This window comes from Myzus persicae, unplaced genomic scaffold (genome assembly GCF_001856785.1).
Source record: "Myzus persicae strain clone G006 unplaced genomic scaffold, MPER_G0061.0, whole genome shotgun sequence".
Classification (NCBI taxonomy): domain Eukaryota; kingdom Metazoa; phylum Arthropoda; class Insecta; order Hemiptera; family Aphididae; genus Myzus; species Myzus persicae.
The window spans coordinates 674,686-701,225 of record NW_019103222.1 but is presented as its reverse complement, the minus strand read 5'-3'; the positions used below and the strand labels follow the sequence as shown (position 1 = coordinate 701,225).

The 26,540-nt window shown below is 31.4% G+C and overlaps 2 protein-coding genes across 5 annotated transcripts in view; one reads left to right on the top strand and one right to left on the bottom strand.

Annotated features, from left to right (window-relative positions):
- The window catches only part of LOC111034034 (lachesin-like), a 127,224-nt gene extending 107,076 nt beyond the window's left edge, over positions 1–20,148 (top strand). For both annotated transcript variants that reach the window (XM_022315054.1, XM_022315055.1), the window contains one exon: positions 19,736–20,148. In XM_022315054.1, the coding sequence (XP_022170746.1) occupies positions 19,736–19,803 (68 nt within the window). In that variant the 3' untranslated portion in view covers positions 19,804–20,148. The remainder of the gene's footprint in view (positions 1–19,735) is intronic.
- Positions 20,149–20,311: 163 nt separating this feature from the next.
- LOC111034013 (cyclin-dependent kinase 14) overlaps positions 20,312–26,540 on the bottom strand; it is a 48,350-nt gene continuing 42,121 nt past the window's right edge. For all 3 annotated transcript variants that reach the window (XM_022315023.1, XM_022315025.1, XM_022315024.1), the window contains 7 exons: positions 26,249–26,340; positions 24,885–25,059; positions 23,612–23,798; positions 23,305–23,519; positions 23,075–23,242; positions 22,144–22,234; positions 20,312–22,079 (listed from right to left, as the gene is read on the bottom strand). In XM_022315023.1, the coding sequence (XP_022170715.1) occupies positions 22,012–22,079; positions 22,144–22,234; positions 23,075–23,242; positions 23,305–23,519; positions 23,612–23,798; positions 24,885–25,059; positions 26,249–26,340 (996 nt within the window). In that variant the 3' untranslated portion in view covers positions 20,312–22,011. The remainder of the gene's footprint in view (positions 22,080–22,143; positions 22,235–23,074; positions 23,243–23,304; positions 23,520–23,611; positions 23,799–24,884; positions 25,060–26,248; positions 26,341–26,540) is intronic.

Sequence of the window (26,540 nt, the reverse complement as noted above, 5' to 3'; positions counted from 1 at the left end):
ATACTTCCACACCGATTGAAAATAATATAGTCGCTCCGGTACGGTACAAATAAAAAAATAAAAACTTACAAGTGTCCGACCACCTGAGAAGTGGAAGAACGCGCGTCGCACTGCACTTTCGGCAGTCGTCGATATATTATGATTATTGTATTATTATTATTTCGTGCCCAATATATATTAACTCACACGCATATTTTTAAACACGATATGACGGGTCGGACGTTAAATTCGAACGCGCATCATCGTCCGTAACGTGTTCAACGGACGATTTATTACATAATATTATTATGATGAGATTTCAGATATAGGCGAGCGAAATAAAAAATTAATGTCAAAGGATTGGAATAATAATAATAATAATAACTATCGCGACAACGACGACTGAGTGTTAAATATTAGATATTTAGATACCTACCGAGTCGTATAACTGATTTTATACACAGCTTAACGACCAATAATTTGAGACGCGAACCATATTTTATACATACATTTTTGTTATTTGTTTGAAAAACTTTATGTCCTCGCGCAAACACAATAATATCATTGTGTGCCAGCTTTACCATCGACACCGTGAGAATATAATATTACAATCCGCAGTCTCGTCTGCATGCGATCAATTCGGGTGGAGGGGGGAGGTGTCTTGGGTATGTTCAGCACGGCCGAATTTCGAAACGAGCCCCCTCTCCGATATCGTCCGAGTTATTTTACGGTTTAATATAGTCATTGTACGCGGATATCCGTATAATACTATAAGATGATAATATGGGAAAAGAGTAGAGGGGGCCTTCAGCACCCCCAAGTTTTTTCATCGAAATCGCGCCCCCGCTCGCCGGCTCGGCACTAAAATAGTTAATAATTATTGTTATCGAACATTTACAGAGCGTACTATGCACAATAGTGCTGCAAAGCGTCTCGATGCACATTCGAATCGTACCGGCGCAGACACGGTGCGCGGAAAGGTAATATAAATAATATTCTGTCGTCCAACGGTCGCCCGCAGAGCTGCCGAGTGTGAACAGCAGGTAATAACTAACAGGTAGTTAGGAAGTGTACATATATGTATATATATATATATAGTTGTTCGCCGGGCCTTTGTCCGGGCAACGTCCGATTGCGCAAAGAGGAAAAACGAATAAAAACAAATAAATAAATAAAACTCGAACGACTAAACAGTTTTTATTTTACGCTTTCGAGCAGTATCCACGGCTTTTTTTCGTTTTGTCGCCGCCGCTCGGAAAACTCGACTCTGTATAACTCTCTGCGCGTGTGCTTATGTAATGACACATCATACACGACGATACCTGCAGAAAAAATATATATATTATGTAACATTTATGTGTATATATATATGTGTGTGTGTATTATTTATATATATATATATGTGTGTGTGTGTGTGTGTGTGTGTGTGTGTCGTGTAATATATAACGCGAGTTTGCGCTCCATTATAATGACGTCATTTTCCTAATGTTTTCGTCGTTTGAAACTGTGTGCGCACGATTTCGGAAACTTATAGCAATGCACAACACCTGATGTACCCTCTGGAAATGGGTTTCCGAGACCGATCGAACAAACATAAATGTGAAAAACATACTGATTTATGAAACGCACTTATTGAAAATAATACAACGCAAACATTATTTTTATATTTACCGCGAGTAAACACACACACGTTATTTAGGTGTATACGCGATCTTATTTCCAATTCGGTTCGCTTCGCAGCGGCGTTCGATTCTTTACGAATCTCTGCGTGTGTACCTATTATGATATTATTGTCGGGTTACTATGTTTTCTGTGCAGGCAAATTCATTTGAATTCGAGCAACGCGCAAACCAATTATTATTATTATTATTATTATTATTATTATTATTCAATCGCACGATAATATTGCGAATTATCTATTGCGGCGTATAGGGTATCAAATAATCGTGCGCCGACCAATTGTAACAATGATAATATCGCGACAGGGCGGGTCTTAAAAAAAAAATATGTTACACAATATTTTCATAACGACGGGATTTCGTCGTTAATAATTTTATCATCGTGATGATGATGGCAAAGACGGCGCTGTGGGCACAGCGCATAATATACCAAATGATTATATCGAGTAAAAGAAGATGGCACAAAAAACTGGAAACGCGTACGAACGTGATAATAATATTATAATCACAATAATATTCTATAGATGTGGATTTTAATATAATACGGAGAATACACGTTTTCGTCGTACATACGTAATTCATACGGAACGGGAAACAGATAGTTTTACAACTCGCAGCAGGAGCAGCTATATATACATATATATATTATAATATGCATGTATGTATGTATATATATATTGTGTATACTTGCGCGTGTAAGGTACCTACCTAAAGGTTTTATTACTCAATTTAGTAGCCATTATTTTCAATTTGATTTAAACACATATACGGGCTGCAGAGGAGTGAAAAGTTTTGGCCTCTAACCTCGAGGATTTACTCGAGAGACTAATTCGAGTGGAAACCGGCTGCTGTGCTGAATTATGGGGTACTTAGACGTTCTAATATCGTATTGTGTGCGTGCAACACACACGTCCAAAATTAAACTCCACATTAAAACATAATATCGCGTATTTAAATTATGACGCGCGATCCGGGGTGGTGGCGATGTTTATCATCGAGTTATCGCGAGATTAAAACCGATTTTCCGTTGTACATCGCGAACGTTATTATCATCGCGTATAGTATTATATTATTATTATTATTTTGTAATGCGCTTTCCGACCTTTATACGCGTACACCGCCACACTTCAAATAGGTAGACGGTGCCCGACCGTGATTCAAGTGCTTCGCCCAAAGTGTATAATAATATATTGTTATTGCGCTCGTGTGTATATACAGGCGAGCGACTTGTGTGAAACGGCGCCGTTGACATTCGATTTTTGAACGCGACGGGCCTCTCCGAGAAACTCAAACCACCCGATGGACTCATTTTTTACCAAAGACTCTTTCGTGCGGTTTCCGTAAAAAAACAACGCACAATTTTTTTTTATAATAATTATGTATGCGGCGCCGTGCAGTACGCCCCATAGGCCCGTGATATGTGTGGTTTGCGTATATTACAGCTGCAATATAGGCCGAAGGAGGGAGGCACCGCGGCCATGGTCCCCCCCCCCCCAGGCTTTTTGTCCCGGAGAAGTCTGAAATCATTTTTTACAAAAAGAAAAAATTGAAAAAAAAATTTATCTACTCATACCTAATGGGTTATGGATTTAAACAATTATTATAAAACGCGTGAGGTATAGTGATTTGTAAAGTCCACCAACAATCATATTATAGTTATTATATGCACCCGAAGGTAGTCGAAATTGAAATATTATCCTTGTGAATTATTTTCCTCTAAAAATGGATCTACGCCACTGTATCCATCCATGCCCGATATTTATTATATTATCTGCAATACTACGGCGGTATAGTTGATTATAATTATTTTTGTTTAAAATCCGAAATTCAAAGCAGCGTCACGGGAATGGAGCCCATGTAATTGTACCTAACTGTAATTAAAAATGTGATCAGCGTCCATCGTTTTTGGTTAATGTAAAATATGTGTAAACACGAAACAAGAGTGGCTGTAATTCGTCCGGACGAAAATGGTTCTAAATAAAAAAATAATAAATGAATATTATGGAGATGGTAATAATAACAATACATATATATATATCATACATTCATACGTCCTAATAATGCTCAAACAGACAAAAAATCAAAAGCAATGTCATATTAGTAAGACAAACAAAAATGGTGTTTTGAGAAAATAAATTCTCTTCCATCGCGACGACGTAGTTGTATACCAACAACAATTCGGTCAATTAAATTTATGGACCTAGACATAAGACCCGGTTATTGTGCGCCTTAATTTATTCTGCAAGATAAACATGGCTTTTAAATTTTGTTCGATGAACTACGCGTAAAAATGAATACCCCCTTTTTTGTTTTTGTTTTTAACGAAGTGTGCACAAGTTATATTCGGAAAGTTTTCGTCAAAATGTTAAAAAGTTCGAACGCGGAGGGTTGAATTGAAAAACAATTAAAAAATAAAATAATACATTATATTAGAATTGCAAAAAAAAACAAATGTACCGTTTTCTATTGGACGTGTAGGCAGGTACAACTTTTAAAGTTGAATTCAATGCAAAACACCAGTGTCTTGTACAACTCTTGTTTCGTGATTTGTTCTACCGGGCTTCTAATATAATTTACTGTAGTTACGTCCGAGCCTAAAACAATATTATGATTAGGTTCTGTAACATAATAATGCACATTACTTTTGATTGTTTTATTTATTTGTAAAAAAAAAAGACACATTTATTTATTTTTTACGCCTGCGTTGATTGAAATATAAATAAGGCATTAAAAAAAAAAATAGTAATAATAATAAAAAAAAATGGTTAAATCTCGACGCCTTTTCTTATTTAATAAACTACGAGTATAATAGCGATATTCTTTTCAAATATAATTTTACGTATACAGAAACTCAGTTGCCCAGAATGATTGCTAATTCAAGCGTATTATTATTTCTTTTTTTCCCCTCTCTCGCGAGCCCCGCCACGCAGGTACAATTGTGCACGGAAAAAACCAATTTACTGCAGCAGCACAAAATACGCGCAAAACTCTTTTTGATTTTGTTGTTTATACATTCTGCGCGGAGAGAATTCTATCGATTGGCAAATTATAATAATTGTACTTTGTACTGTATTTTCATGCGCGATACACGTACTTTTGTTTTCGCGTATGTAAACTCAATCATTACTCAAAACGATAAATCCAGAATTCAGAAAACAAAAAAAAAAAAAAACGAAGAGAGAATCGGAACTCATCGTGACGTGCAGTTTGAAAAACTACTTTGTAAGCGAGAACCTACGTCGTGTGCGCCGTAAATACAAATATATATGTCAACATTTTGATGTCACACAAAACTCGGATGTAATCGGTAGATGGGTTCGTATGTGATGGGATGACTTTAATGCATTTGTATGATATACTAATATTATTATAGTATAGTCTCACAAAACAATAATATTGCTTTATAATTAACTTCGATGTAGCCTTGGTCTTAAGAAGTCTACATTGATTGATCTTCGTCTTGAAATGGTGCGGTATCACTTATTATTATAATGCCAAAAATATGATCATATTTTTCAGGTTGGTTTAGGTTTTATAGACTCGTGTATCCGGTAGTATTTGCTAACTTCGTAATTTTTTTTTCCCTTAAGAAAGTTTGTCGAAAACGAAATGTGAAGTGTTATATTTATTTTTATCGCGGATTTGGTATAATATATAAATTCTATTCCTAAAACTTTTATGAAATATCATTTTTACTATGAATTTGTTTTAGATTGCATTTGAACGGAAACGATTGTAACTTTTAACTGTACTGTAGAGTATTTGAAATTTTATTTTTGAATAACTGATAGATTTCCTGACATAAACATAATATGGTACTTGGCAAATGTGAAGAGAAAAAACTGTTCAATTTATTTGTTCGACAACAATACTTGCATAATAGGTACGTGTAACGATACTTTACGGAAATAGTAAACTGCATACAATAAATTCAATAAAGACTGGTTTAATAATGGAGTAATAGATTATTATTTTCTTGATATAATATGTCAAACATATTATTATCGTGATATTTCAAAGCCAGTTCAACGTCGAAAAAATAAAAACTGAACCATACAATATTTGCGCTCACGTCGAAAGTCTTCCGCGGCGTTTGACGATTGTTATTATATGCTTTCGGCTAGAACATCTCTGCCGAATAAGACGCGCAGAATAAGATCTATGTACATTTAGAGGGGTGAGTGAGAAGTAAAAGAGGTCAGGAACCATTCACATTCAATACCACACAAAGAGGTCTAAAAACAGATGTGGACGACCAACGCTTCATTGTCGACAAACAATCGTAAAAATTGAACACATTTAACGAGCAGCTACCTTTATATATCCGAAACCGCGGCGCACAGAGTCATTTTACAGCGGTAAATATGGCCAAATAAATCATGAAAATAGTATCGATGATATTAGCGTATTGTACGACAGACTTATAATATTTAGGTACAATGCGATTGTTTAGTCTCTTGGTTCTTAAAAAACCCATACAATGCCATTCGCACACTGTGCAAAGATCATTGTGATGTCTCTGCAGAAGCGGTTAATTAATCACCTGCACCCGTGTTATATATTGATTCCGTAAAAAGTATATGCGTTTAGAACGCCAAGTACTATATAATTATTCCGAATATATAATAACCAAAACTCGTTGTTCGTTTTTAAGGTGCTAATTCTCACATTTTTCGAGTCGTCGATATAACATATTGTGTATGCCTAAACACAAATTGTGCGGGAGAAATATAAATAGCGTGATCAAGGGCTCAGATGAGCAGTTCACTCAGAGTGGTTGTTTGGAAAAAATATTGTAACGAGCACTGTAAATAGGCCTTAGGCATATAATATAATATTTATGATAAATTGAAAATATTAAGACTCGTCGTCGTTGACTGTATATACATACGACGATTCCTCGAGGTGCCTTTATTGTGATATTGTTTATTGGAAGATAAAAATAAATATATTTTTAATTTTATAAAACGTAATTAAATTATGTCAACGATTTGGTGCGTCAATAAATGTCAATATGTAAATGTGTTTTCGGCCGTCGTAATATATGAAACTAATTGCGTGTTGGTAATTTTTCAAATATTGTATCCGTAAAATATCTCATTAAACTATCGATGATCAGTAGTTTTCAGGTCGGAATGTTTCGGAATCGCTAGCATCTATATCGTCTCGGTTAAAAAAAAAAAAAAATGTGACATCACAATGCTCACTATACTATTCCGTAATCCTGCGCCACTGTATCCTGCGCCGATACGACGGAATCGAAGCCGCGGGACACATTGGACTGAATATTACATATTATTATTATTATTATTATTATTATTATTCTCTGTCGAGCTTTTCTTTTCGGCTCCTAAACACGAACCACTACGTTACATCGTCGCAGATCGCCTTGCTACTCGCGAACAGTCGCTCACGATCCACCGCCCCCGTCACAGAATAATATGTATATAGTCACCTGTACATAGGGCAACAGACGCCTTTGTCTGTTGATTGCGATACATATTTTATTTTCTCAGGTCGTCACATCAAAAGACTCTGTTTTTGATACGACCCTTGTTTTGTCTAATATAATATTGTAGCCCGTGGGTATAAATGTATAATAATAATAATATGTCCGCGACGCGATTGTGCAGTTGTGCGAACGTAGTGAGGAACGGCGCACAATGCATTCGCCTGTTTATCCCTGATCATAATATTATGCAGTGTGTTTCTTTTTAGAGGTAACACTAAATAATTCTGTCCAGTGACATCGGACTGATGTGCGGTTTTCGGGAGGAGATAGAGAATACGTCATAATTACACATTTCTTGATGATTTTTACGTTTTTAGATCTTTCCGCGTGCTATCATGCGAAATACGACTTGCATTTTTTTAAACGGCAACAGGTGTTTTGAATAACAAATCCAGATAGACCGAATTTTTTAAGGTCCTTTTACCATAGCTCTAAAATCAAAATTGACTAAACGACAACGAGCTAAATAGTTTCGATTAAAACTGTTGATAGCCTACGAAAACGAAAAAAAAAAAAAATACTTGAAATTTCATAATAATTCATACAATTCTAATGCGACTGTCGAAAAATTCAATAATTTTAATCGAAACTTTAACTAGTTGTCGTTTAGTCAATTTCGATTTTAGAGCCATATGCCCATACGGTAAAAGGGACCAAATTTACTGAAGAAAATTCGGTCTATCTGCTGCAAATATGGTATTGTGGAAACACCAGTTGCCGTTTGAAAAAATGCAAGTCGCATTTCGCGTGATAGCGTCGCACGGAATGATCTAAAAACGTAAAAATCGTCGAGAAATTGTGTACTTCCCGTCAAAACCCATCCCGAAAACCGCGTAATACCAATCTGACGTCTGAGCTGGACAGAATTATTTAGTGCGTTACCTTTAAAAAGAAACACATGCTGTACGCACACACATACATACAGTAGACGCCGCTTATATAATACTCACATTGGGACCATATTACTTCAAAACGTATTATATGTTCTATGCTATATAAAGATAGCAAACGAAATTGAAGTAAACACAAAACGTACTATTTCCAGTTGTTTGAAAATACATAAAATATTTTTTGTAGATTTTTTATAATTAATTCATTTATATAAATAAACTGTGCAAATCAATTTGAATGGTTTATTTATTTATTTCTACATCTAAAAACATTATCATCATACACCAACAAGCATTGTGATTATTGATAGTAAATTGCGCCAAAAGTGTTGATGGTCAGTGATAACACCTATCATAGTCATTTTATTCATCTCAAAAACCTCAAACCACTGCCTCAGACTTTGTAATAGTATAATATAATTTTATCATAATGTATAAATCAAGAACTAAATGCCTTGTGCATCGAGCAATACAGGAGTGAACTATTTCCATAAATCATACCAAAACGTACTATTTGTCGGAAATAGGACGTTATGATGCAATTCAGTAATTAAAATTATGAACTACTACATTAGAATTAAAATTTTAACAATAAACGACATCACAACTAAAATCACTGAATTTTTATGAATTTTATATGATGTTTTTACGATATTTCCACGAGTTTCTAGTGGGTAATTCGGAACGGAAAATCGTGTTTTCTGAAAAAAAGTGTAAAATGGAAATAGTACGTTTTGAAATGTCGCCCATCAATTCGTACAGGCATACTACGAGTGTCCGCCGCGTGTGTACGATATGGTTCCACTGCAGGTTCGACTGTCGGCCGTATTTCACGCAATCGGTCCACATATATGATATATTAATATTATCCTTGTAACATATTATTATTGTACATTGTTGTGGCGGCATAATGTCGTGCAATTATTATTCGGTGCGGGCCATTACGACGTACGACGTAGTAAATTATAATAGGTGACATATTATTATTATTATTATGTTAATATGGTTTTAACGCGCCGCCCGAGGTTGGTGTTTTAATATAATATTATTGTAACGTTGACATAGGTCGGGTGAGATATTGTATAATAATAATATCTATTATAGGTGTGCCGTGTAAGTCATTCGTACCGCGTAGGAGGTATTATAATATATAGCAGGGGTGGCCAAAGTGTCGCAAGCGGCTCCGGGCTAGGCAGACTTTCGAGGCTCGCGTCTTATATCGTAACATTTTTTAATATATGAATTCGCGTATTCGGAAGAGTATAATATCTTATTAAAACGTACGGTAAACAAAGAGAGGATCTCAATATAAGCCATCAAATTGGAGCAAGCCTAGGCCCAAATCCTGACAATGAAACCAACACCATTGAATTCTGCAAAACAACCAAGTTACTCAAACTACTTTAGCCAACATTTTCAATGTATAAAATACCAAACATATTAATTCTAACTGTTTCTCTTGTACTTTTTATATTTTTCTTCCTTTGCTCTGTTCCTCTTAATAATTATAATTAAGTTATATTTATAGTGATAAGCTAATGACAAAGCAGTCGAAGCAGAAATTGTATTAATTTCATGATCAATAAAAAAAAAAAATATCTTTTTAAATTACGATGTGCGGAAAACGATTTTCCCGAAAATATAGAGTTCTCGATATAGTTTTTAATCGTTAATTGTTTTCTCGTTTGTTGCGTGTTTATTTTGTTTGTATACACATTAATATATTGAATTCGATACCTTATCTCAGAGGTATTCAAACTTTTTCATCTCGCGGCTCCTTTGAGTCTTCACAAAACTTTGACGGCTCCCAAATTATAAATGACAAAAAAATCAATGTTTATACATTTATATTTTATAATTTATTTAACCATAATTATATTACATGTATAAAATAAATTAAAGCTACATTTAGCGAATGATTGTTGTAGGCAATTCAACGTTTCCCGACCGGTGGTGTGCCTCAACGATATTGGCAAACGTTTTTCGTAAAAATATTTATTGGTTTTCAATTATACTACGCGGCTCCCTTCGACAACTCCCGCGACGCCCCTGGGAGCCGCGACGCACAGTTTGAATACCCCTGCCTTATCTTATTTACAATAATCATATATATTGTATACCTACATGAATATATAAATATATAATTATTTATTATACAAATAATTATATATAAATATGACCTTTATCCCATTTTGGCTCTTCCACATCTATATTAATATATTGGGTGGCTCGCGAGTCTCTTATCCCTGGTATATAGTGTGAAATGCGCGATTCTGGTATATATACATGATTGTACGGGCTGATTTACGGAGCACGCTCATTCCATTTTATTCTCCACTTAAAAATTTGAATAAATGCATTTTTTAATTATCAAACGATAAATTCGACAGTGAGCGAGTTATTGCGATTTCACTATCCGGCGCCCGATTTCGGTGAAAGAATGCTCATTTCGTAGATATGCAACACACACCTGCAACCGTGAGAGCAGTACGTCGGTTGACAAGTAAACATTTTTGAATCTCGCTAAGCTGCATTACTCGCGGGGCTAATGGAAAAAAGGTCATCGTTTTGTCGACCGTCGTTTTTAATTAATTTTTACACTCTGCCGGAGGACGCCTTTTAATTTATAAAAATAAATCAAGCACGCGCGTCTCTTAAATTGTTATTATGATAATTTAAAAAGTGCTATTCCATATTTGAAAAGAATAGGTCACTAGATAATCATATACCTGTAAAATAAGTGTGCCGCCCGGATCGGCCTCGGCAAGCGGCCCGAGCTGGCAGGACATTACAATTATTATCATCAGACAGGTATTTGGAATATAAACAATTATTATGATAACGTAAACGCCCGGAAACGTTAATAATAGTAGTATGGTAGTTGTGTGCTATGAATTATTGTTATCATATTATTTTTTTTCACAATTTATCACAGTAGAAATAAAAATGTATAAATAACTTCATTTCGAGTTACATTTTTTAGGGTCTACCATAAACCTGCAGCTAAGAGGTTGGGGCTGCTAAAACTGTGTATAATATGATTAATTAAGTCATGATTTATTACCAAGTTTTATTTGTATTATATATATTTATGTGCAGTTACACTATCACTGTACACAATTAATTCGTACCTACACATTTTTTTTTTTTTTTACAATTATTTAATACAACTGTTAAGTCTGTGTGACATCCTAACTTCGCGGCATTAGCACATTGACATTGACACGATTTACTCTTTTTTCGTTCCGTTATTGACACTATTATGTTGGTTGACAATTATTGATCAATAGTTTCTCATAAAATTATCATTAAAAAGTTAATTGAATTACACGACGTTGTAAACAGCGTTTTATAATGAATATAACTGTCGAGACTTGACATTTTCAAGGAATATTCATATTAGAATTTACTATGGACATTGGACACGGTATATTTTGAAAACATATTTTCTCTGTTTTTGTGCCATTATGATAACATTTTTTTTTTTAAATGAACAATCTTTGAAAATGTAAAAAAAAGTTACTCGTAATTTTTCAAATTAAAAAATACAGAAAATACATTCAGTATTTTATTTTATAATCGTTTAAAGTCCAAATACTGTCTTTTAAATAAAAAATAAAGATTTTAGTTATTTATTTTATAATTTGAAAAAATATTGATTTCAACCAATTAACACTTTTCGGTACCATACGTTTACCTATACAACTATATTATTATTATTGACTTTAGGTACACAATTAAATTTTCAAATATTTAAATTTATATCTGAACATGCGAATGTATTGACACTGTCCTACGATACGTCGTTTTTTACTTATGAGTAGGGTTTGGGACTTCTTGCACTTAAAATTATCGAATATGCAGTCGAAATCGTCAAAATATGCTTTAAAATATGCAGCTAATTTTTTATTTTGTTTTTTAAAAACGCACAAGGTATATTATAAATTATTATTATATAAAAATAAAAGCTTAAAAATTAAGTAGGTACTTAATATAAAAAAAATGTTTACACGGGTTACTCATCTCCACCTGTATTCAACCTAGGATTCATTATAGGTTTTACCACACCTATACAATTGTCAATATTGTCGATAAAAAGGTTGATTATGAAGTGATAAAGAGACTATATTATCGTAAACAGACGTACGTGTTAGATACGACAGACAACGACCATCCAATTATGATTTTTCCCGACAATTTTACGTTTATAAATATATAAAAATGTGAAACATGTCCATATATGTTAAAAATTGCTCAATTATGCGCTTTTCTTAAAATATGACGAAATATGCAAAAATATGCAAATTCAAACTTAGAATTTAATTTCGTCATTTCATAAAAACACATTTATAACTCACTTAGAATAGACTACGACCACTACAAAAAAACATGCAAATGCAAAAAGTCCCGAACCCTACTTATAAGTTATTAACAACTGTTATTATAGTACATTATAATATGAAACAGTATTATAATAATAAATTACTATATATTATGTGGGCGATTTGTTATTGGCAATAATGTTGTTCAACCGATCGTATTGCTAATAGAAAAACAAAATACTTATAGCAACATAAATATATTTTTAAAAATAAACATCGTTATAGAAACACAGACAGACTGTCTGTCTCCGCTCAGAACCATTTTTCATCGTAGAAAAAAATGGTTTGCAATAGAATTCAAATTTAACACATGTATTGCTCAGTGGCTTATACTCTTCAATGACTCGACACTTATTATGCAGCAGAGCTACTTCTCCGGTTTTTTCCATTGAATATAATACAAAGTTCATTATTATGTCAGACGGTACGACCAATCGTTTTATAGGTCCGTTTTTCAGAACTTAAAACAATAACCTTCGGTACCTACCTGTACAACTCTACAGCGTGTGCAAAGATAATTATTTCGCCGTAATCGTTGCTGTTCGTAATTATTTTGTTGGCCCAAGTTCGATCATTGAGATTTGCGAACCGGAAACGTTCTTCGACAAGAGTATATATATATTGCAACCACCTGCACATTTCAATCCCTGCAAGAATGAAAAAAAAAATTGACCTTTGATTTAGATTTTAATAGTAATATTTAAGTCGAGGTTTGAATTATGTGGACCGGATTAATTTTTCATTACGTATAGGTAAAACGAATATACGTTTGCAGGTATATACGCGAACCCTTTCAGACTGTTTTGCATAAAAAAAAAATGCATTACCTACGACCACGGGATTAGCGCTGAGCAATACCGACGAATGTTCGAGATGTTCAACCGGAATACTGTGAATAAAACATAGCTGAAAATTAAAAATTCACAGTAGGTACTTTTCATAATAAACGAGAAAAACAAAATAACAAAAAAGGCTGAATAGAAAAAAACTGAAACCTCTAAGTGAAACTAGTTTTCGACTAAGCCAGTTTAACTACTGTTTCGTTGTAATTCAAAAACTTATTTTAACCGTGGGTGGGTATATGGGTACTATATGGGAATTTTCTTCGAATGTTTATATTTTCTGTACACGTTATGATCTTCAAAACACTTACTTTACCTAGACCACGGACATACTGGACTGGTATCGACATCGTTGAAGGGGTAGTGGAGGAAGGGTCCTCAAATGTTTCGACACCGCCACTCCTCCCATCCTAATAGGCCGCCGAAAGGTACAACTAGGGGTAAGAGCGCCCCTAGTAACAAATAAAGTCACTAATATTGTATATTTAGACGTTTACTATTTTGAACAAATTTCTTGTCACTAAAATTCACGGACATTATGAATACAAATTAAATATTAATTTTAATACCATACAATGAGTATATTATTTTGACTTTTAATGTTTTCATAATTAATAATGTTATTAGTTATTTTGATTATTGTGTTTTTATAACACATGTATAAATGGCGCGTTTACCCATAGTTGTACAAGTACCTTACGGCGGCTTTGGAACTATTGAGGGCCACTGATAAGGTAGTCGATACCAGTCCATTATATCTTAGTCCGTGTCTATACCGACTTTCTCTATTAGCTATTTATAGACATTTGCAATTTTTTGCTTTCTTTTTTTTTAAATATAAAAATTGATAACGAAATGTTCGCTTGATCATAAACATTGAAATCTTAATACAAGATTTCTCATAGGTCATGAGTTGTTATAGAAAAAAAAAAAGTTGTGAGTAATTATTCCACAAAATATATTTTTCATGAGCGATTGAAGTATAACCGTTGACAAAATTGGGTAGTTATGCTTACTTCAACACTACTCACTCGTAAAATAAAGACTTCTCATTGAAAGATTTTCTCATATTTTCGGTCGAAATTTAATAACCACGGATATATTTGAATTTTTCACCACATGTTTCTATAAACATTATATTTCTACGAATTGGGTGATTTTTAAAATATTTTGATTCTTTTCGAGCTATTTTGACAGTTTTGATTTCTTTAACTTACTTCTTTACACCATAAATATTGATAAAAAATGTCGATCGGCCCAAGAGCTCGGAAATTTAAGAAAAGTTTCTCTCGAGTTGTTTAAAAATATTAGTATAACATTTATAAAATATTATTATTAATCGTTATGAATAATGATACAATATATGACGCTGGGCGGCACGGACAACCACTAAACATTTATTGAACCGATAATGAGCCAATGGTCCCTTATAAACACGATTTAGTGGCCCATTATTGGTCCATTACATTTCATCGAACCATTAAATTAATTCATTTTTCATTCAACCCGGCAATGGTGACTTGCCCGACGACGAGGCGGTATACTCAACGTCTATAATACTGTACGGCAGAGCGGTCAACTACTTTACGATTTTTATTTTATTTCCAGTATAATACACCACGAAACATAATACGGGGTGTCCCGTGAGGATGTACCCATTACCCTTAGCGGGGGACTCGCCGTCCGTACAAAAACCGGTTTTTGGCTGTTTTAACTAGAAAATTTGGTTAAAAATCCGGAGAATTAAAATGATTGAACGTCAATACTTTCAGAAATATGAACTCTACAAAATGGCTATCTTCAATTTTTTTTTTTAAACAATTAATAAAAAAAATATATTTTTCGACTTTTTTACAGAAACGTGAAAAAAAAATTAAAACATGAATTATTTGTAGTGCTTATCGCTGCGAGTCTTAATAAAAAACCAGAATAATTATTATGACATCTACATTATTTCAGGAGATATCGCGATGAGTAAATCGTCACGGGACACCCTGTATATACTTATTCGTCATAAAGTATAGCTAAAAATCATAATACGCAACTACGCAAGACAATAATATTTTCTCATAATATATAGACAATAGCTTTCGAAATGCCTAATGACAGTGTTTTACATTTGATGAATACACCTGCAGGCATATAATGCTCACAAGTTCATATATATATCGTATAGCGTAATAATAGGCTTATATTGGAAATTCGGCATCGCTGGGGTGTATTTTATATATATATGTTATTTGTAATGATTGTACCCGTACACTGCACATTAAAATATTTGATATATAATATCATATTATTCATATGCATTTTGCTTTTATACACTCAGCGACATATATATATATATACAATAAATAATAATATTAATATATAGGTATTGTTTCTGTTATTGAAAAATACTACTACTGAAAAAAAAATAAAAAACGCCGGCCAATTTATTATGTGTACCTGCAGGTAGGCTATATATATATATATATATATACTTTATTGGGCGCGCGATATAAAAACCTCATGATATGATTATAATAATTAAATGAAAACCAAACGATGAGTAAATATAAAAGCTTAAAAAAAAATCGTTTTATTGGAAAACGCTTTATTTGATTTCACCCGTTTAATTACCTTTCATTAATTATTATTGTATTTGCATTAATTAATTTACTTTTTTTTTGCCTACTCTGACGGCCTGATAAATAGTGAACGACAACAGGTTTTGATTGAATTCTCTAAATTTACAAATAATAATTAGTCGGTTCGATAATGTATAAACACACCACCATTAAGGTTATAAATGTATAACGGCAATAATATAGGTCCATGCAGGGTAACGGTTAAACTTAAAATGCCGATGATAAAAATTGTGCCAAATATGTATTTTTCAAAATTTTAAATTATTACTGTAAAAAAGAACTTACGAGGATTGACGAACTTCGAAAATCGACAATTTAGTTCTGCCTACATAGAAACAAAAATGTTTTCAAAAAAAATGTCAACTATTTAAAATGTTTATTAAATCCCCAATGGAGCCAATATATTTTTAGAACTGTAGTCAGCGATGCTGATAATATATAATATCAAAATTCATGAATCAGGCTCCTCACTGTCAAATATCATGAGTGACCGAGGTTCAGCCCCTAGAGTAGTTTTCCACTCTTCAGAGATATTGAAATCAGAATATTTATTGGTTTTCTAGGTAAATATCTATGGTGAATATCTATGGTTATATCTATACCTATGATCATAAATAATCGTTGATATATTATCGCTATTTTTTTCATAAAAGTTTAGGAAACCTTGACTATTGCGGACCGTACTAGTATTCCGCATTTATAAAGACCGTACCAGTTTTCCGTTTATCGTAGTTAGCAAACTCTTTAATCTGTAAAATATGATCATAGTTAAGTTACATTATTTTAGGTACATTCTTTAAGCATTCTAAGTATCAAAAATTGATTACGAAATAATAAAAAAATGTTTCAGCTAGCATTATTGGTTAATCGCCCTGTATACACGTTGATTTGGGAAATGCAAATATCGCAATCTAACAAAAAAAGTAACTTTTACAAAAAAATAAAACCAAAGGAATTTATGCCCGCACAAAACATTTGTGTAAACGTTCAGGTCCAAAGATATTTTTATTTTTAAATATGGTTTCTTAACATCTACAAATAGGTATCAAATAAAACATTTGGAATTTTAATTATTGGTATTTTCAATTTTGAGTGGTATTTCAAGCATCTTTACCCACAGTCCAAGGGTCTCCAACCCGCGCCTTGTCTTTATATGAGCCATCATGCGAACACATTTCAACATACCTACCTAGGATATTGCATTAAAAAACGCTATGTTTTTACTCTTTTAATAGGTAGGTACTTGTTTTTATTACAAATTCAGTCCTCGAGATTTAAAAAATAATAATAGGTGGCCATCTGCCTAAAAAAGATTGAAGATCATTGCTACAGCCTTTAGCTATGAGCAGTATTATATAAGGGCAATCTCAAATTTTCATAAATCAGTTTTCAAAAAAAAAAAATACCTGTATAGGTACAATTATTATAAAATGCTTGAAGTACGTAGAAGACGCCGAAAAACATAACATCTAGCAAAGACGAAGCTTTAGGCCCCAACACACTAACACAGAATAAATCAACAACATGACCAATTTCTTAAGAAGTACGGACCTGCTCAACCAAATCAACGAGCCTGAAGTTGCCCCCCCCCCCACTTCAACCCAGGAACTTCAAACCACTTTAGAAAAATTGCTATTTATTTGCTAGAATTTGAGCTCTATATTATCTAGGTATGAATGTTGACATATCAACCTAGGTACAGTACCTGAGGGCTGAGGTACCTGCCTAACACTATTAAGTGTCACAATTTATTACATTTTACTTGTATATGAAGTTACGTTAAATTAGCATATTAATACAATCATTTTAACTATAACATTTTCTTAAATTTATTATTGATGTTAAGATCTGAAGTTGTTTTTCACAAGTGTATATTTATTTATTAAATTATTATTACAATAATACACTTTTCATGAATTTTTAATATATAGTATTATCATATTGACTGTCAGAACAGCACAATGGCACAATGCACAAATTTAAACTATATTTCAAATACATTTTTTTGTGAATTTGTAGAGTAGAAGCCTACTTATAATATCTTGAAATTTAAGTTTTGGGGTACAATAGCGGACCCTTAAGCATTTACGGATTTTCCTCTGTATCATAATATATAAGAAAAGTAGGTAATCGTAATAGCAATGCAATGCAGGTAAATAATATTACCTACATATTATAGCATTAACTTTTTATTCGAGGAGCCACAATATTGTTACATTATTGTTTTATCCTAATCACAAAACGACTATAAGTACATACATTATAGTGGTATCTAATTTAAGACAACTAGGTATACATTTTAACGAAGAGTTAATGCTAAGTCCCTATCATATTATAGTTCTGATATAAGCCTCATCCGGTGACGACCGGACACTGTCGGTGGGCCCTTATCGTACAATATAAGGGTAGTTGTATTATATAGGATGTATAAAGTCCCTCACTTAGTCCGGAGTCGATTATTTAATATCCAAGTCTTTGGAAACTTCACGCCAGTTATCCCAGACATAAGTGGACGAGTTCAAAGAATGCTTTTTTTTCCAAATTTTAATAAAATGTTTAACTAATTTATATTATTTATACCTGGGTACACAGAATCGCAAAATGAGCTTAAGTCGCTATTCAGACGGCTGGATAAGTCGTCAGCCTAAATAGGTTTACGTATCAATGAAGAGATGACAAAATATATGGTTGTAAGGAGGCAGAACAATGCAAGATTAAGCCCCTCCCTAGGTATAGATCAATATAATTTCGGTAGAGTAGAGCAGTACAAGTATCTGGGGACGATATTAACAGAAAATAATGAAAAAGCAAAAGAAATAGAAGCGAGAATACAAGCTGGAAACAAATGCTTTTTCGGATTAGCGAAACTGCTAGGAGCTCGATCCCTGTCAAGAGACTTAAAGAAACAATTATACTCTACCTTGATAAGATCAGTGGTTACGTATGGAGCAGACTTGGGCAATTCGGAAAACTGGCGAGAATAGACTCCTCTCATGTGAAAGAAAAATGTTCAGAAGAATTTTCGGACCTATAAAGGACAATGTTACTAATGAATGGAGGAAAAGGAAAAACGAGAAATTAGAATCACTGTACCAAAAACCAAACATTGTTGAAGCAATAAGAACTAAGAGACAGGAGGGCAGGACATTCCTGGAAAAACCAGAACTCATTAGTCGGTACCGTCCTGGAAAAGAACCCTACAGGAAAAAAACCCATAGGAAGACCGAAAATGAAATGATAGGATATAGTGAAGAAGGACGTGGAATAACTAGGAAGAGGAAGTGATTGGAAAGTACGAACAGCAGACCGAGAGGGATGGAAAGCTGGATGTATGACGGGATGGTCCAAGAGGCCGCAAACACCCAAAAAAAATATATATATATCTTGGTACAACTCAAATTATTGGCTTTGTATGATGCACCTTCCACAAGATTAGTTGCAGTTCACATGAGTGTGATAAGCTTGGGTAATTGTCTTGGGTATAGATAATATTATAATGTGGGCGAGCCATTCAGCATAGATGAGTCTTAATGAGCCCACCAGAGCATGCACAGTCAACGACAAATGCATGATGTGAGCAAGCATATTTCACAACATTGGGTGCATAATCATACCAAGCTACAAACTCTGAGCAAAACCACATTCTTAGGAATCGATCAGTAATGATCCGTAAATATATTATGTTGGTTGTTATATCTAATTACATGTACATTCCAAAGTGTTTAAAACAATTACAAAAAACTATTGACATGATTATGTAATCCACTATGTACCACTAATCCCGTTATTATAATTTTTATTCTTATTATCGTTTGTTACAGACTTACACAAAAAACATTTGTTCTTACTGCTGTTTGCATACATATTGACGTCTTGGCCATTTACATGATTCCAGCGAACTGTCAGTGGCAACATGTGATCTCCAACTCATTTGACGTGTGATGAATTATCATTTGTACATACAAAGTTGCACAATTAGTTTTACTTCTGTGTTAGGCGTTAAATAAAATACAAAATGTTTAGCTAGTAGTAAATAAAAGAAAACTTGATATTTGTTTTAAGAAATTTGTTGTTTTTATAATTTATTATTTAATTCTTTTTTTTTTACACTTAATGAGTCGTTCTACAATATAAAGTCTTTAAACAAATATAATATATAAACAAACTATATAAATGACAAAGTTATGATAATAATTCTATTTACACCCGTTTTTTTTTTTTTTTTTTAACAGTCCTAAAATAAATAAATAATAATAATAAAAATCATCATAATATAATAATAATAATAATAATTGTCACATAGAATACGCAATATTACATTAATAATAATAAATATACTATTATTATTATGACAATACATTAAAATATAGACAAAACAGTAGTTCAATGGGCGGGAGAATGATACGGGAAGGGCATTATAAACATTTTTTTTTTTTGTTTTCCTTTTGAAATAAATTACACAAATTTTACTAAATTGTTACAATTGTTAACATATAACACAATGATTTACAATCGCAGTTGAAATCCACATAATATATTGCCTTAAATGTTTCACAAAAGAATACTGCATACAAAATATGTTTTATAGAAAAAAAAATACTAAAGTACACGACTTCATCATTCACAATAAATTAATTGACTTCATTAGTGACAAAAATTGGTTATCTCACTAGCGTGTGCAAAATTTGGGACACAGTGAAATATCTATTACATAAATGTGTCATCATTTATAATCTATTAATTCGTTAATATAATATTTAGCCACTAATATATTTGCTATCTATTAAGAGAGACAATGAAATTAGTTTGAAAAAAAAATCTTTTTATTTAACATTGTATGAACTAAGATTTACTATGTACCTAAGAAGGTTGAGTTACACAATTTTAAATAAAAAAAAACTAAAAATGGCTAGTGTACACCAAAAGAAAAACAAAAATAAAAAATAGTTATGATTTTTAAAACTATAAAAAAATTACAATAAAATATAAATTATACATCCATAATTTGATTAAATCAAAATTTTGATTTAATTCTAGTATTTCTTAACTCAACCTCTGTATACATTTTACTTGAATACAAAATAAATATTAAAAAAAAAGAAAAGAAAAGAGACATATTATATATACACGTAAGTAGGTATATATATATATATATATGTAAAATGCATAAAGTTAATACATAATGTGCTTAAAAACACAACCATTAATATAAATGAACGTACGCAGAATGGTACCTATAGTTAAATAGTTTAACAATAACATAAAATCTGATGTCAATGAACAGTCATCTTGGAAATTTTGTTTAAGTTATCGGCTAAATAAAGTGTGTTCAGAGGAATATTTTGCTTTGACGGACCCATTGGACGGCAAGCGGCAAATGTAAAATAGACTATTCAAAAACAAATATAATCGTAGAGGAAAATTTTGTGATTGATGCAACTTTAGGAATGTTTTCAAACACAATAATATCATATTTACTGGACGTTCAAGGGACGGCAAAGCGAATGTGGGGAGTGTATTTAAGTTATTTTGTTCAGTTTAAATGTAATGTTTAATATTATAAATACAAATATAATAAGTATCTGTAAGTATACATAATATATGTAACTAGATTGTTATACAGTTGACCCCCACTTTGTTGAGCAATTTCATTTGCCTTAAATACTAATATTTTAGTTGTGAAAACTGCATAAGTAGTAAACACAGAAGAATTATTATCGCCCTAAAAATATATCTTATATATCTTATATTATTTCATTTTTGTTCTGATTTTTTTTTTCATATACTTAATAAGTTTATAATTGCAATATAACTGATTGTTTTTTTTGTTTTTTTGTTTTTTTTTTTAATATTTAAATATTTTCATTCTAGAAGCCCTTTACAACACTGATATACTAACATTTATAAGTATGAATATAGGAAATATAAAATAATCATCATCACAGCAAAATGGCTCAATAGCCGAGACGCGTAGAGCCCCGATTGGGCCGCACAACTCAATGTTTCTGGTAAACAACTATATTTATACATAATATTATTTTTTAATTTTATTGAGCTAATAATTAGTAATAACTTCATAATTACTAAAAAAAAACATTTAACACTTGAACGTAGTTCTTGATTCATGACTCAGATGAACGCCCTTCACACTGAAAATAGACACCTCTGAAAATATCAAAATACAATTAGTTAAAATTAATTTTAAAAATCTCCTTAAAATTGTACTTACCATCTGGAAGATCATATATGGCTTTGGGAAGTGATTGAAAATATTTATGCCTAAGACCAGATGGAGCATTGATACGCAAATCTGGATTAAGCTAAAAAAAATTATTTTTTATAAACATTAAAACTAAAAATTAAATAATGGTGTACATATACTTAAACATTATCAGTAACAGCATAAATTAAATGCATATTAAATATTTTTAGTTAATTTAACTAGTTATAATATTTATTAATTAAAATTGTGTATATATAATAAACTTACATTGAAATTAAAATCTATGATGTTTATAAAATTATTCATAAAAATTACTGTAAGAAAAATTAAATTTGAAGCACAAAAAATTGAAATAAATATTTATCAATTCTTTATTATTAGGATATGTACTTTTTTATAAGACAATTACATTAGTTATTTGAGTATGTATTTAGATATGTATTTCAATTCAATTAGTATATTTTAAAAATGTTTATACAAAAATAATGTTTAATTTTTTTAATTGTATGTATGTACTTATTCATTAAAAGTTACCAAATTAAAATCATTTTTTTTTTTGTTTTTGTAAATTGATTTAAAGTGTTTAAAAAGATGATATTATGTAATATGACATTTTCAATTGATTGATTTGTAATAAATAATAATGAAAAAACAAAATTTCTTTGGCTACTTATATAATATAAACATATCATACACATTGCCATGGATTATAAATACTATAGAGTATAGATTGCTCACTGCAGTACTATAGTATCCATGAATTGAATTTACTAGTGATTCTGGATAACAACACCAGGATCCCTAGTAAATTCAGAGCATGGAGTTTGAACTGCAGCGAGCAATGTATAGTATTTATAATCAATAATATTGTCTATTGATGGACTATACTTAAATGTACAATACAAATATAAGATTAATATGCAGTTTAAATTAGTACTTGAAGTAATGACGTAGCCAAGTTCTCGCCTTCAGCAATGTCATACAACCTGGGGAACACATGACCAAGCTTTTGATGTGGATACATAAATATTTTTCCTCTTCCTTCTTTGTAACCTTTTAGATGTGTGCAACCTTCCCAATGTTCTTCTGTGGGCGTACCCAAAATCTATGAAACATAGTTGAAACCATCAAAATTTATTAAGTATACATCAATAACTGTATACTAACCTTAAATATTTTATCCAATTGATCATATGTATCTCGTACTCCAGGGAATGTGGGCACACCAGTTATCATTTCAATGAATATGCATCCAACACCCCACATATCTAAGGAGGTTGAATAGTCAGTAGACCCAAGCAAGACATCAGGTGGTCTATACCACAATGTCACTACTTCATGAGAGTATGTATGACTTGGCACTGATTTAGCACGAGCCAATCCTAAACAACAACAACAACATTAATTTTTAAAGATTTTTTCATCAAAAGTATATATGATTATAATGTAGGTAATTAATTATCACTGCTCATACCAAAATCAGCTAATTTAAGTTCTCCTATCTCGCTGATGAGCAAATTCTGCGGTTTGACATCTCTGTGAAGTACACGGCGTTGATGTATATATGCTAATCCTCTGAATAATTGAAACATGAATAGTCGTACATTTGAATAGTCAAGACCTCCTGAATGTCTCTCCATGTATTGTGACAAATCAGTATGCTAAAAAAATAAGCACAAATTTAATGAGTTTTTGCATTATTATATCTCATTTTTCACTGTCCTCGTTAGATCCATTACATTTCTTAATATTATTCGTATTGTTTACATTTTTAATTTTAAAATGAGGGCATAATAATTTTTTGATTAAAATCTCATAAAAAAATTATTTCAACTATAGTCAGAAAATTAATGTATTTCAAATATAACTTAATCTTAACTATGGTATTAAAATATGATAAATTCTCCATTTAAATAATTGAATATGAAATGTATTTTAAGGATCTAAATAAAACATACGAATTATAATACATTTGAATAACTACAATTGTATGGTGTCATTAAAAATAATACATGTTGTAGACAAATTAAATTTTAAATACAAATCATAATAATTCATTGTTTCATATTGAATGCAAGGTTTATGACTCATAAGCATTTATAGTATAATGGATGCATTACGAACTATCAGCTGAATGTAATCAAATTAAATGAGCATTTAATATACAAGGAATTTATTTTTATTTTTTTTAGCTCCTGAACCTATTATAGACACCATTTAATAGTAATTAAGCATATTATAAATAGAATGCTATTATTTTCGAAATGTTCACATGCATAGAATGTAAAATGTTAACTTCTGCTACCATGGATGTATAGTTATTTCTATTTCATAAATATAAACAGTAGGATAGTTGTTTTAAATTATAAACAAACTACCTATTTTTTTTTTATGTGTGAATACGTAAATAATATTTAGGGTAGAAAAACAATTTTATGATCAATATTCACTTAAATGTTTTTCTGAATGCAATAACATTACTATTTATTACTGCATTTAAGTTAAAAGGTATTATATTATTAAGTAATAATTATCAAAATAATCAAAATAATATAACAATGACAATTTTAGAAAAACAATTATTAAAAAGTCAGTGTTAAAACGAACGCGTTTTTTTGAAACATTTTTCAAAAATAACAATAATAGTTATAAATAGTAATACATTCGCATTATAAAAGTACAGGTTTCGGTTAAAATCAAAAAATGTACATTGTAAAAATATAAACTTTACTACGCAGAAGACTTACTACGTATTCGAAAACGAATGTAAGTGTTTCGCGTGTGTGCACAATGTCATGTAAAGTGACCACGTTGTTGTGCTTCAGTTCTTTCAACAACGAAGCTTCACGGATCGCCGTGAAAGGTGCACCTTCCTCTTCCTGTAGTCTTATCTCTTTTAACGCAACGACTTGATTGGTCAAACTAGAGAAAAAAATGTAAATGGTCAATTATGAATATTGTTGTCGTCAAAACGGCGGAAAATGTATTAGATTATATAACAGTATATTATAACAACACAATACACAAACATCGGGCTAGGTACTTAGATATATTATCGGATTTATAACAACTATACAGACATAATATTATATAAAACGAAATTCATCGAACCCATTAGAAATCCTATACATTGTGTATTCAAATGTTGAATATACATTATATTCATACATAATAGCATTATAGGTACATATTATTATACCCTAATACAAATACCATAAATAAGATTGGAATACTAACGTTTTCCAATTGTTCTTAAATTCTCCAACAAGGCACAAAAAGCAGGTAACAATGTTTTAAAGAGTGGAAAAATGTGCTACCAAATTATTCCGTAGACTTATTTCTATTATTTAAACTCTAAATAACCTCTATTTACAAAACGTGCAAGATACTAAGTTAAGGCATTGGATTAGACACAAGAACTATAATAAGAACCATACGAATGTTCGGTGAATTTTTCTTCATATAATACTCATGAAACTTTAATACTTATGTACGCATACGTATTCAATCACGAGAAAAACCGTTTTGTTTAAGAACTACCTACTATTTTAACTTTTTGCACATTATTATAAAATATATTTATTTTTCACCGTCACAGTAACTTCTTATTGTATTTAAAATTTGAATTATTCTGACTAAATATAGTTATGCTAAATGCCGTGCCTTTAATAATTATTTTATGATGTTAATATAATAAATTAATAAATGTTTGATTAGTGATTTTAATAATTTGATAGGAAAACAATAATATTTCATTAAAATTATAAACTATAAAAACAAGCAACAAGTTTTATGGTTTAAAGAAATTGTAAATATTATAGGTAGGTACCAATTTTATTTAACTCATTGATAATTATAATTATATATATCTACACAAGTTAAATATTTCAAAATGTATGTTGTGAATGTTAATTAATAATTAATAATTGTATTTAAATTTATAAGATTTATACCAACACGTCATTAATTATAAGCAACGATATTACTTTGATGCATTAAACTATTTCAATTCTTCTCAAATAAAATGTTTTAAAGGAATAATAATAAATCTATAAATCTATTTACTATAAAGGTACCATTATTATTTATTTAATTTGTTATAGATACTTACTTACTGTACCCCTTAAACACGGTAGCATAGGAACCTTCACCAAGCGGGTCTAATTTTATGTACGCCTCTGATTTTCCAAATGGAGAATCTCCCTGGATAAAAAAAAAAACAAAAGTTAAAAAAATTTAAAATACTTTGAATGAAAAACAATATAGGTACTAAACATAAATAATATGGGGGAGGTTACGTCTGAAAGCGATTTTAATAATATTTCTCGGGTATAGTCAAAGTCAAAGTTACGTGTCATATTTTAAAGAGAAAAAAGAAATCGAGATTCAATAGGGGGAAATAA